General features: G+C 39.9%; 1 protein-coding gene across 1 annotated transcript; it reads left to right on the top strand.

Moving 5' to 3' along the window:
• The first annotated feature begins 13,313 nt into the window (after window positions 1–13,313).
• On the top strand, window positions 13,314–14,252 carry LOC144433780 (uncharacterized). Its single transcript, XM_078122143.1, has one exon. It carries the CDS (start codon window positions 13,314–13,316, stop codon window positions 14,250–14,252), a length of 939 nt encoding a protein of 312 aa, XP_077978269.1.
• Window positions 14,253–14,532: the final 280 nt, after the last annotated feature.

Raw genomic sequence — 14,532 nt, 5'->3', positions numbered from 1 at the left:
AATTAATAGAAGCAGACAAGACTTAGGACAGAACGTTTTGAACAGCGGGTTTGTCAGGTGTACCTGCTGGGACCTTCGACTTGATTGTGACGACAAAAATTTGCTTCCCGTAAATTATCATGTACCTTTGGTCTGTACCTTTGGTAATCTACGTCACAATAGTCCCTATCATACCTTCTTGACTGCAGCATACAGTCGCAGTAGCAATACGCATACGTGATGTAACTGATGTTAACGTTGTCTCCGAGTTGAAATTATATGTCCATTTCACGTTGAAAACACTTCAGATATCTCCATAACATCAAAATATTTTGACACCAACAAACTACATATATCAACGGCAAAGAAATGTCGCTATAATAATGTTGATATTATAGAAGGTTCCAACGTTTTGATCAGGGTTTTTATTCACTCTTACCACGTGACCAAAACTTCAGAACACAAGATGATAGATATATAAATATATATATATACGGTCCAAGTTCTTCGCATTCCTTGAAATTATGTAGAACCAAGAAAAATGACGCCATTCTCAGATTCTCCAACTCAACCTATCTAGTTTCCAAGTCAGTCCTAAATGTTACTGTGTAATTTGAAGTTTCAAAAATATCGTTGAAATAAATTCAAATATTTTTAAATGGTAACTTTAATATCGTTAATGGCATGGTAACAACAACAGAAAGAAAGAAAGAAAGAAAGAAAGAAAGAAAGAAAGAAAGAAAGAAAGAAAGAAAGAAAGAAAGAAAGAAAGAAAGAAAGAAAGAAAGAAAAGGAGACACGGACAGACAGACAGACAGACAGACAGACAGACAGACAGACAGACAGACAGACAGACAGACAGACAGACAGACAGACAGACAGACAGATAGATAGATAGATAGATAGATAGATAGATAGATAGATAGATAGATAGATAGATAGATAGACAGGTGGATGGACGGACAGACGGACGAGCAGGCAGACGGACGGACGGACAGGTAGACATACATACATACAGACAGACAGACAGACAGACAGACAGACAGACAGACAGACAGACAGACAGACAGATAGATAGATAGATAGATAGATAGATAGATAGATAGATAGATAGATAGATAGATAGATAGATAGATAGATAGTTAGATAGATAGATAGATATTCTATATTAATATAAACATATATTATTTACAAGTTTGTTATTTTTTATCTGAATGGTTTATTAAAGAGAGACAGTGAACACTAATATGAAAATGGCTGTATGCCTGCCTGTTGTGTCCGGTCTTTATATTGAATCCAGAACGATGAATTCAGAAAATAAAGTCCATGTAAACATTAAAGATTAGATAAGATACTACACAATGGGTAACAAATGTCTGCAAATATACATATACGAAGAAACGGCTGTTATAGACAATCAAGCTAAGAGGCCTTGAACGTTGAGTCACCTTTGCTGCACCTTACATCATGATAGTTAGGCCCGTATCGATCCAAAAGTAACAAACTACTAAATGAATACATAAATGGCAAATAAGATAAAATTAAATTGATTGATTGATTGATTGATTGATTGATTGATTGATTGATTGATTTATTAAATAAGTAAAGCTTTACGCACGTGAATCACCAAAAGATGAACTGAACTGAGTACAGATCACAGTATGCATCAAGCAGAATATCCAAGTATTTAAAAGACAGAGAAGAATCTAAAAGCATCGATATCATTCTATCTTCTTGAATATTACAAATACAATAGATATTGAATTAGAAGTTATTCCCCAAATGTGTTTCTTCGTTCAGCCAAGGACAATACGTGTGACCTTAGGGTGCTTGTCACTATGCGTCGTTAGACGAGTAGTGACAACCCTCAGGTCACGAGCATTCTCTGGCTGAATGAAAAAAAATATTCGGAGAATAACATAATTATACCAGCACCAGTAATATCAAAGAAAATGGGGAAAGTAATGACAATTTTGAACGTTTTGACGAATATTTCGAACACAGTAGAACTGTGACGTAAACACGTGTTGTCGTGACATAGACGCGCGTTGTCTTGATGTAGAACGACCACTGTATAAATTCTATATTTTTGACTTATAAATGCATGGTATAAGAACTGGACAAGCAGTGAGGACATACCGGTACATGCGCGCGCCCAGCAGACTCAGCTTACTACCATAACTACTACCACTACTACTACTACTACTACTACTACTACTACTGCTAGGTAGACGTGGTGTAGCGGCGCTCCCTTGAATCGTGCATTATCCAAGCTTCAAAAGGCCATCCATCGTTCTTTCCACCTCAGTTAACTTCCTGAGTACACTGTGGTGATTTTCGTAAGTTGATTTTTCGTTGCTTGTCTTTTTTCCCGTCTTTTCGTAGGGTTTTTGTGTGTCCGTTGGTCTCTTGTTGACGTGGCCAAGATGGCCGCGCTTGACACAGGCCAGGGTCGGAACCCCTTTCAAGGTTTGACCAGAAAACATGGTATACGATGTCAGTCAGTTGAAGGCATAAAAATACAAGAATATGTCAAACTAATAGCAGACATTACAGGGCCCGAAAATGTTCTCGCTGCTTCGAGAGCAAACGGCGCGGTGATGGTATTTGTGAATTCAGTGACATGGGTTGAACATGTTTGTACTAAGGGTCTAGCTATAGACGGAGTTTGGGTTCAGGCTGAACCACTTGTCAAACCCTCTACAAAGGTAATTTTATCAGGTGTCCCCCCTTTCATACCAAACGAAGTGCTTGAAGGGGAAATGACTAGATATGGTACGAAAGTTAGTGCTCTGAAACCAATACCCCTTGGGTGTAAAGTAGAAAATCTGAGACACGTGAAATCTTTTCGCCGTCAAATATACATTATACCCCACTCTGATATCGACAAAAATGACCTCCAAGGTATGTTTCACGTTAATTTTGAAGGCAGACAATACCGCATCTTTATTTCAACCGATGAGCCCAAGTGTTTCAAATGTAATATGATTGGGCATTTCCAGCGACAATGTCCAAATAACACACCTGAGAATGATACCCGACGTAACAACCCAGTAAACAATGACAAACACCCCGTCAATGACAATGAAACGAATTCCAACGACAACTGTATGACATCGACAGCTGAAAACGTAAACCAAACGACTGACCCCCAAAGAGAAGAAAATGACGAAAAAATAACCGACAATCCCGACGAAAATACTGATAATGCTACAACCGACATTCAAACTAACACGAGTAAGGAAACTAATTACGCTGCACAAATGGAAATAGCAGATGGTCAAGAAGTTATAAGAGAACAAAACAGTGTTGAAACAACCCAAAGTCCAAACATTGACAATGACGAAAATAAACATATTCAACATGAAAACACAGACGAAGAGAGGGTACGAACCCCTCCTTCACCCTCTCTCTCATCCTCTCCCCCCTCCATCCCTTCTGATCTTGGTTCTCCAGTTTCTAGCGCCACCCCACCAATTTCCTTCGAATTGTCAGGGAGTGTGTTACTAAAAGACGTATCACAAAGCGAACAGGAACATGACCAACAATCACAAGACATATTTGTGATACCAGAAACACAAATGACAACAAATAATGACGAACACCGCGACGAAAATACCAACGAAGACGACACGGAATCGCTTACTTCAGAAATGTCAGATATTTCTCAAATGAGCGAAAATGACTCCACAGGGCCAACTGCAGAACAAATACACGAATTCTTACTTGACACTATGCACTCAAAGAAAATAATAGACAGATGCAGAGAATTCGGGCCAAATCTTAGAGTCTTGGCGAACAGGTTGAAACATTTCCGAACAACGCAAACACTTACTTCGGCACAGAAAGCGCGAGTATACAAAATCAGATCAAAGATCTTAGCACACATTAAAACGACAAGTTACCGTGACGCACTTGACCACTTCTAAACGAGAATTAACATTATCCCTTACTCCATTCATGGTACTTACTAAACTTTATTTTTTACTCATAGCCATGGCAACAGGCTTACAGTGTGATACATTAAATGTTAGAGGGTGTCGAGACTCCCTAAAGCGTTACCAAGTCTTTGAATACCTAAAAAATAACACTCGTGCGGACTTTCACTTAATCCAAGAAACACACACAACTCCACAGGACGAAAATACCTGGCAAGTCATTTGGAGAGGGAGAGGAATATTTTCTCACTGTGAAGGTACTGTTAATCGAGGAGGTGTAGCCATTCTATTTTCGCCAAATTCAAAAATTGATGTGTTAAGTAAGAGTGCACTGATACCAGGACACCTCCTCTATGCCCACGTGATTGTTAATGATCTCAAGATTCACATAATTAACATATACGCCCCTACGAATGGCAAGGAACGCTTAGATTGCTTCACAACTCTTAAACGTCACCTTAACTCTCTCAACGACAACGATCCAATATACATGGGAGGCGATTTCAACTGTACCACCGACCCATCACGTGACCGTAATGGAGGTACAGAACCCGACCACAGAACTTCAAACCTTTTATCCAACATTCTTCGTCGTTTTAAACTCATTGACGCCTGGAGAAATCAAAACCCAAATATATCAAACTATACCTGGCATCGCCAAAATACCCATGCACGTTTAGATAAAATATACATTAGCAATCACTCTTCAAACCACATAAAAAATTGCTCAATTCTCAACTCTTCTTTAGCTTTCTCCGATCACTCTCTGGTAACTCTAACAGTATCTCAAAAAAGTGTTAACAACCGTAATCCAGTCTGGTGTCTTAACACCAACATTCTCGACGAGGAGGATTACCAAAATATTGTTACACAATTTTGGAACAAATGGGTCAAACAAAAACCTAATTACCCCAGAATTCAAATATGGTGGGACATCGGCAAACAAAAGATAAAACAGCTTACACAACAGTATTGTTACCATAGACATAACCGTAATAAAATGGAGAAAAAGAATCTTGAAACAGAAGTGGCCCACCTTGAAAGTCAACTCGCCGACAACCCAACACTGGAAAACTCGTATAACGAAAAAAAGAACTTACTCTCTCAAATCACTGACCAAGAAAACAAAGGTGCGGCAATCCGTAGCAGACACTCTTTTCTCAATAATTCAACGGCTCCCGGTGACTTTCTTTTCAACCTTGAAAAACAAAAAGGGCGACGAAAATCCATAATCCATCTCCAAAACGAAAACAACTGTCTGACAGATAACCCTAAAGAAATTCGCACTCTTATCAATTCCTTCTACAAAGATCTCTACAGCCCTGAACCAATCGATCTCCAGGCCACCAACATTCTACATGAAAACTTACCTAAACTCGAGCAATCTGATTGCGAATTTCTTGAGACCGACATAACGTTTGACGAATTTACCAACGCTTTGAATGCTCTCAATTCAGGTCGTTCCCCAGGGATTGATGGTCTTCCAATCGAATTTTACAAAACGTTCTGGTCTATTCTAGGCAAAGACTTCCACGAAGTCATGCTAAACTCAATCAACGAAGGTATTTTACCAGTTTCATGTCGTCGTGCCGTTACAACTTTAATTCCCAAAACCGGAAACCCTAACTTACTGAAAAACTGGCGTCCTATTAGCTTGCTATGTAGTGACTACAAAATTTTAACCAAGACACTCTCTCTTCGTCTAAAAACCGTTCTGAGCTCCATTATACACTGCGATCAAACGTGTGGTGTTCCAGGGCGTCAGATTCATGATAACATATCACTATTACGTGACAGCATCAATTTCGCAAATGATAATAACATCCCACTAGGCATAGTCGCTCTCGACCAAGAGAAAGCGTTCGATAGGGTCCACCACGATTATATGTACAGCACTTTAAAGTCGTTTGGTTTTGGTGATAAGTTTGTTGACTATATTCGTTTAATCTACAATGAAGCCCAGTGTTTAATCCGAGTCAATGATACCCTCACTTCACCCATAACTTTCGCAAGAGGCATTCGTCAGGGCTGCTCTCTGTCCGGTCAATTGTACATTCTGGTCATTGAACCTTTACTTAACCATATCAGAACTAGAACTAATATCACTGGTTTAGAAATTCCACATGCTGACAACGGCCCCGGAAAATGTAAGCTGTCGGCATATGCAGATGATGTAGAAGTGTTAATCACTAAAGAAGAAGACTTCCATAAACTACAGAATAGTCTTTTTATCTATGAACGCGCTTCTAATGCCAAAATCAATTTTTACAAATCAAAAGGCTTGTGGGTCGGAAGCTGGTGTAGACGTCGTGACAACCCCCTAAATATCGAATGGACCAATACAGGGCTTAAACTTCTCGGTATCTACCTTGGAAATTCTAATTCCTACTTGGACAGAAATTGGAAAGAGCTCAGCCAGAAAATTGAACACAAACTTGAACGTTGGTCATACTTCGCGCCTAAGTTGTCCTATAGAGGGCGTGCCTTGATAATCAACCAGCTGGTCTCGTCTAAGGTTTTACACGCATTAGCGACCCTTTGTCCACCAGAATATTTCATTTCCCATCTCCAGCGTTTATTTCTAAATTTTTTCTGGGGTGGAAAACACTGGACAACCTCAGAGACAATTTACTTACCAAGAGATAAAGGTGGTCAGAATCTGATTCACCTTCCAACTCGTGTCGCGGCCTTCCGTATTCAACTACTTCAACGTTACCTGTATACTAATAATGAACATCCTCGTTTTCAAATGATGGATTACTACTTTGGCAAAGTTGCAAATTTGAATTATACAAAAGAGCTCCTCGTAACTGACCTAAATATGAATTTAAACCACTTACCTGCTTTCTACCGCGAAACTCTCAATGTCTGGAAAACAGCGCAAAAGATCCGTAAAATTGATCCAAGCAGTGTCTCGGAACTTTTAAATGAACCGTTATTTTACAATAGCCAAGTTCAACATTACCTCCGTAACGAACCCTTTGTCCTCAAACACTTTGTTTCCTCAGGAATCACACAAGTCAAACATCTAATTAATGATAATCACACCTCTCTTCTCTCAGCCCCCGATATTTTACACAGAGTTCCCATACACTCAGAGAGAATCCTAAGCCTTACCCTTGACACTGTTCACAAATCTCTACCACCTCAATGGATGAATACATTAGATGCCTATCTGACTAACCATGACAACAGTATAGTGAAAGTAACACATATCAGCGTCGAACTTCACACATCAGATGATCTGAACTTCCCTTTATACAAATTTGAAAAAGGTTCCGTGTATAAATATTTAATTCAGGCACATCACAAAAATCGTTTACCGGAAGCTATTGATACTGTTTGGCGGGATATTTTAAGTATTCCTGACCACATAAAACCCAACTTTAAAGACTGTTATCCACCACTTTTATCTTTATACGAAGGTGACTTACAATGGCGTATACTGCATGGCACTTACCTGACAGGAAATCTTTTAGTTCATCTAGGCATTTGTAATACTGCGACCTGCCCGTTTTGCGGTGACAAAGACTCGCTGCAACATATATTTTTCGATTGTAAACACAACGAGCCTTTATTTCATTATCTAAACAGACTTATTAGTAAACTCCTACCGAATTCCAACATCCCTCCATGGTGGTTCATACTAAACCCACATAAACGTTCTCGTATTTTCAGCTCCATCCATGAACGTCACATGTTTGTTTACTTAATTTCAGTTGCAAAAATCTCGATCCATATCAGCCGTCGCAACAAGCGTGAAAACAGTCCTTTCTATGATATCCTACAAACATTCAAAAATAAGATTTCAACTCGTCTTAAAGCTGAATACGCCTTCTACCGTTTGAACCATAAACTCAACATGTTCAAACAAACGTGGGCAATGACCGAAGTTCTCTGTAGAATATCTACCAACGGAGAGTTAGAACTTTTATTATAATTTTAGCTTCGCCAGTCACCTTTTGTATTGATATGTAAATAGTGTATATAGTCAAACATGTTTTTTCTTTCTCAATAAAGTTAGCACAATATTTTTGAATCCGTGTCCTCTGTCGGTACCCCTGCACTGCACACCACACAACACTTACAGTCTATAGTTTCCATGGTCGTTGTCGGACAACCGTTCTGCGCTACGTACTCTGCGTGTTCCCTTCTTCGGGTTCGGCGGTTGCCCTGATGGAGGGACAAACTTACATACTAACCATCTTTCAACTCCCCTTGAGTTGCTCTGCTTTTTTAAAACAGGTCTGGAACTGGCCCGAAACTCGACAGTCAACAGACGCCAGCGCAGTGATCAACAATTGCGTGAACACCACACCAGTACAATTTCCTTCACCGCAAAAAAAGCCACCAGCATTTTACATCGTTAACATCATAGTAATCCACCAATTTTCGCCAGCTGTATATTACATTCATATTGTACAAGACAACAAGGATACCTGTAATGTATTTTGTGCTTTCTGTTCTGTAATTTAATCTCAATTTTGATCCTATTTTTACCTTTGCATTGTGACTCCTTTTACTAATGGAATTAAAGTTTCCTGTTGAAAACTACTACTACATGTACTACTACTGCTGCTGTAGACTGTCGACAGTCGCTCACGCCTTTTTTCCCCTACGTTTTATCTAAACTCCGATCCGGCGCAACACTAGTTTACTCGCAATTAAACTAATATCGAGGGCCGAAGGCCCGAGTTATCGCCCTCGATATCAGTATGCGATTATAGTAGTGTTGCACCGGATCGGAGTTTAGATAAGACGTAGGAAAAAAGGCGCGAGCGACTGTCGAAAGTCTACTGCTGCTGCTGCTGCTACTACTACTACTACTACTACTACTACTACTACTACTACTACCACCACCACCACCACTACTACTACTACTACCACCACCACCACCACCACTACCACCACTACCACTACTACCACTACGTTTGTCAGATTGATACGTATATCACTGTTATCAGAGTGGTTATGTTACATGTGTTAGTATACTATACCGTACTACGTGTTACTTATTTTTCTGTCCGAGTCGGCCTCGTGGTACCCAGTGCAGTGTCCACTGTCCGCTGATATCTCCCGATAAATAATCTTGTCTTCCACCGCTAATCATTTTTGTGCCGTCTCTCCTAATGTTAGGGAAGGAGAGTACATTAATATTATAGACAAAATTCTTATAAATAATAAATACCTTCGGTCAGTATTTAGAATTCTTCATCTGCCAGCAATCGGCTACTTCGGAACAATATCGTTGTGAAAGCATGTGTTGTATCGTTGAAAGGTGTGTACAGAGAAACTCGGTGAAATACATGTGCAGGGAAGACATTGGCGATACGTACGTCCCCTGGTTGATACCTAGTTGACCCTTCTTTTAAGACGTTTCGGACCGGCTGTTGGGGTCCTTCATCAGTCGCAGTTAATTTAATATTGTTAGAGATGTTAGTATTTCAATCACATTATGATCAGCAAGGCTATTTTCAGCCTTGCTTTTAGAAGCAGAGGACGTCAGTTTAGTTGTGACAAGTATGTTTTTTGTTTCGTTCTTTTCTGTGGTATATGATTGGTTTGGTCGGGTAGAGTTGGTTCAAGGTTACATTATTTTCTAGCAGTTCCCAATGTTTTGTTAATGCGTCTTTTAGTTGAACGCTTTGATGTTGTGACTATATTTGTGGTTTTGAAGAGTCAAATGGATTGTCTTGAGTTGGTGTCCGATTTTGGAGATAAGTCTCCCTATTCTTATAACGGACCTTATATAATATAATATAACGAGCGAATCACTTCTGATTTGTTGTATCCTCTTTGTGTCAATTTGTTTATGACGAATTTCAATTTGTTTTGGAAAAAATCTTCTTTGTTACTGCACGTTCATACCTCATTGTTTCGCCGTTAATAAAAACCATTAAAGACCTAATTTGGGTGACATGATTGTCTATATATATGGAGGTACTGAAAAGTGTTAGTCGGTTTGGTGTAGTCTGGATGACCAGAATGTGGTTTCTATAACCTCTCATTGTATAAATCATAACGGTCGATACTATATAGGAACACAGACAAGAATATAGATCTGTCTTCTTGTCTGTGATAGGAACTAGACTAGTTTGGTGTGGGTCTTGATATCCAAACTTTTGGTTTGTTTGAACCTATGACCTCAGTAAATCACCAAATCAAGGCATACCACTTCCGTTTCTGAGATGACCAACGAAAATTTTAATGTTGGGTGCATTTCATGTATCTTTTCACTCAGAATATTGAGTTCAGTTTGTGTGCCACGAAATAGCATGAATATGACATCTCTGAAACGTGTATAAAGTGACATTTTACCCATGTATGTTTCAACAATGTGACACTCAAGTTTGTGGAATGCGATATCAGCTATCTCTGGAGAAGCTGGTGTGCCCATACTACAACCACATGTTTGTTTGTAGACATCTACTAGAGGAAAACCATCGTTTTGTATTTTCTCATGTATTTATTTATAATTTACCAAGGTGTTTAAGGTGTGTTTCATGTTTTTGTCTTGAAAATTTTCTTCTATCCATATCGGAAGATTATTCTCAAGACTTTATTTGTTGAAACATAGTTTAGTGGTTTGGTAGTTCTCTTTTTGTAGGATGTGGTGGCCCTGAAAAGAGCCATTAGTAATAAAGGGAAGGAGATTCCTAACACTATAAATATCAAATAAGTGTATGACATTGCATTTACTATATAACCAACTGTGGGTTGTTAGATCAAGTTTGTTAATAAGTGGAAGCATTCTCCAAGGTTGGTTCAAACTTGATTATTTTGTTTGGTAATAATAAATTGGTTTAAAGGTCAGTTAGCCAAGTGATCAGTCAGCTCCTCATGGATTGTTTTACCAGCTACCGCATGGATTATATTTTGAACACAGAAGTGAGATATAACAATGTATAGTCCTTTATTCAGTCATAAAATCAGGTGAAAAATACAAAGCTATCAACTATAAGAATAAAGATAACGATCTCCGTAATACTATCTACTACGTCATACTGCCTTACGCATGCTCACATCAGTTCTTTATTCAGCTCACCATTTTGAAGACTCAAATTTCACATAACTGAATTATCGGAGACATCTAACACTTGGCATTAATTTTTCAGTTGCATTGATGTCAGAAACTGGAAGAGAAAATAATAACCGACCCGAGGGTCGTGAAAATATCCCGTCCTCGGACGGAGATGGTATGGAAAATACGTGTAAGTTTTCCAATGCAACAGCGTCGAGTGTAGCTCGATTCAAAATACCAAAAGTGTCACGCACACAAGGGAGCAAACAAGGGGCATCGAAATCTCCAAAAAGATCAAGGCCAAAGAAACGTACACGTCGATCACTTATTAGTTCACCGAGTGCGAGTTCTAGCTCGAGCAGTAGCTCAAGTAGTAGTAGTAGTAGTTCGAGTGATAGCACTGATAGTAACTCAAAATCGTCAGATAGCGATGACGGCAATAATTCTGATAACGAGGATGGTGACATTGACCCCAAGATACTTGGTAAAGAGGTTACCGTACCAAGTCACATCAGGGCTTGTCAAAATCTGATACAGTGATAGGAAATTGATTCTAAAGGAATCGTCCATGCCTAAGTCACGTGACGTCAAACCCAAGACGGTAAATTCGTTCCTGCGTAAATTGCTCAAACAAAAGGGCAATGTACATTGTATTTAACCCAAAGGCAGATCGCAGGCAATTAAATGTAGCCGGTAAAATTCTAGATGCCATTGGGCCAATGGCCCAACTGTGGATGGAAGCAGACAGTGTACAGAAAAATGGCATGTCGGTACACCATCAGGATATTATTCACGCTATTCAAAGAAGCGATACACTGGTGGGAAATGCATACTCTTGCTTCACCCAAGACAGACGTAAAGGGCTAATTGCTAAGGTGAGTCCAACTTGCCTTGATCTCGTTGATGATCTAGATTTCTTTAAGCATAGTGGATCGACATTATTTGGCAAGGAATTCAAGAAACAATTATTGAAAGATATCAAACTAAGCAAATCCATTGCCTCATTGGTTGGTAGACCAAGAAGAGATAACAATTATAAGCCTTTTCATTACAGGCCCGGGGGAACCCCTGGCTACCAGAGAAACAACCAGTTCCGCCAAGTACCACATTGGAAACAAAGAGGACAAGGACAGACCTTCCAAAAGCAGTCAAAATAGTGACTTGCGAAAGGAAGAACATTATCACAGTTACAAACAATCATTGTTCAGTTCAAATTCAAACACCCCAAATTCTGGTTAGAAATTCAAACACAAGGTTAAACTTGCCCCCTGTCTACCCAAAAACGTTACCACCACTAGCTGGTCGTCTAAAATATTTCATAGAAAATTGGAAAAAGATCATTTCAGATCCATGGATCATAGAGATCATAGAATGGGGATACAAACTGGAGTTAATATCTACTCCACTGCAAAGTTGCCCCCCCCCCTCCAATCACATATATTTCTCAAAAACAGAAGAAATTTCAATCAGCCAGGAAATAGACTTGATGCTTCAAAGGAAGCAATTCATGTAGTCCAACCTGAGTATGGGGAGTTCGTCAGCATCATTTTCACATTGTCCCCAAAAAGGGGGGAGGGTCCAGGCCAGTTATAAACCTGAAGGGCCTGAACCAATTTCTAGAGTTCAATCATTTCAAAATGGAGGGCATCCATATGTTGAGGGATCTGTTATTACCAGGAGATTGGAGAAAATGGATCTAGAAGATGCCTATTTTACGGTTCCAATTTGGACACAACATCAAAAGTACCTCAGGTTTGTATGGAAGGACACTCTCCTAGAATGTGCTTGCCTTCCATTCGGCCTAGCTACAGCCCCTCGAATCTTTCCAAAGATACTAAAGCCAGTCGTGACTCGGCATAAGGCTCATAATTTACCTAGACGACATTCTTGTCATGAACCAATCAAATCAAGGGTTGTTTTTGGATATGAATACAACAAGGGATTTGCTACAGAAGCTTGGATTTGTGATAAATGTGGAGAAGTCAATTTTTACCCCACAACAAGAAATATAATTTCTTGGATTTGTTGTTAATTCTGTACGCATGACATTATCATATCCCTCCCAAAGGACAAGATTGTGCAAATTCGAAAAGAATGTTCTCATCTACTACAAAAGCAAACAGTGACAGTTCGAGACCTCTCTCGCCTTTTAGGAAAACTAACTGCCTCGATACAGGCAGTATTTCCTGCCCCTCTTCACTACCACCATCTACAGGCAGTGAAGAACAAGGCATTAACAAATACGGGCCATTACGACGCCATAGCGATTCTGACACCACAAGCCCGAGAAGAGCTTCAGTGGTGGATAGCTCACCTCAGAGCCTGGAATGGGAGAGTTGTAATGACTCCCCAACCAGATTTAATAATCGAAACAGATGCCTCAAAACGTGGGTGGGGGTTGTCTGTCATCAGGAGACTCGGACAGGTCGATGTCAGAACGGATGATGCACATAAATTGTCTAGAACTGCTAGCAGGTGCATTTGCAGTCCAATCATATGTAGGAACAAAAACCCGATTGCATATCAGACTGAAGATTGACAATCAAACAGCAGTAGCATATGTAAACACACTTGAGGGGACAAGGTCAATAGTTCTGTCATCCCTTGCTTTGAGTCTGTGGGATTGGGCTCTGAAAAGAAACATTCACCTGAGTGCAGAACATTTACCAGGAATACAGAACCACATAGCAGATTGGGAATTTCGCCACAGCCTGGATTCAAGCGATTGGAAATTGAAACAGTCAATTTTCAAAGACTTGATGAAAATAAGGGGTCCATGCAAAATCGACCTGTTTGCCTTCAGGCTGAATACCCAGCTTCCCCAATACATGAGCTGGAAACCAGACCCACAGAGTGTAGCAGTGGAAGTATTCCAACACCCCTGGGGTGTCAGTCACAATTATGCCTTTCCTCCATTTTGCCTAATAGGCAGATGCCTAGCAAAAGTGAGGAGGGGATCCGGAAAAGCAGATCTAATTCTGATCACTCCTGTGTGGCCACCCCAGCCCTGGTATCCCATGATTCTGGAAATGGCAGTGGCATTGCCAGTTCTCCTACCACAGTTACAAGATCTGCTCCTCTCTCCCCAGGGCCAAATTCACACATTAGTACTGAACAAAACATTACATCTAGCCGCATGGCATGTATCAGGAAGTCAATGCAAACAAAGGGGCTTTCAGAAAATGCTACCAAACTCGTCGTTGCAGCATGGAGGGAAGGAACTAATGCAAATTATAACTCGGCCTGGAAAAAGTGGTATAGCTGGTGCGATACTCGGAAAATTGATCCACTTCACGCCACTGCGGCAGATATAACAGAATTCTTAAGTGATAAATACAGTGAAGGTTTCCAATATCGTACAATAAATATGTATCGGTCAACACCGTCAAGTGTTCACCCTCAGATGGGTTCCCAATTGGCCAACACCCACTGGTAGTTCGACTGAAGAGAGGTATTCTAAACTCAAGGCCAGCTTTACCGAGATACCAACAAACTTGGGATGTTGCAAAAGTGGTCAAATTTATCCAAAAATGGCAAATTCATTCAAAACTTTCCCTTGAGCAGCTTTCCCTAAAAATGGTCATGTTACTAGCT

This window comes from Glandiceps talaboti, chromosome 4 (assembly GCF_964340395.1).
Source record: "Glandiceps talaboti chromosome 4, keGlaTala1.1, whole genome shotgun sequence".
Lineage (NCBI taxonomy): Eukaryota > Metazoa > Hemichordata > Enteropneusta > Spengelidae > Glandiceps > Glandiceps talaboti.
The sequence above is the reverse complement of the archived record's forward strand: the minus strand, read 5'-3'. Positions and strand labels throughout refer to the sequence as shown.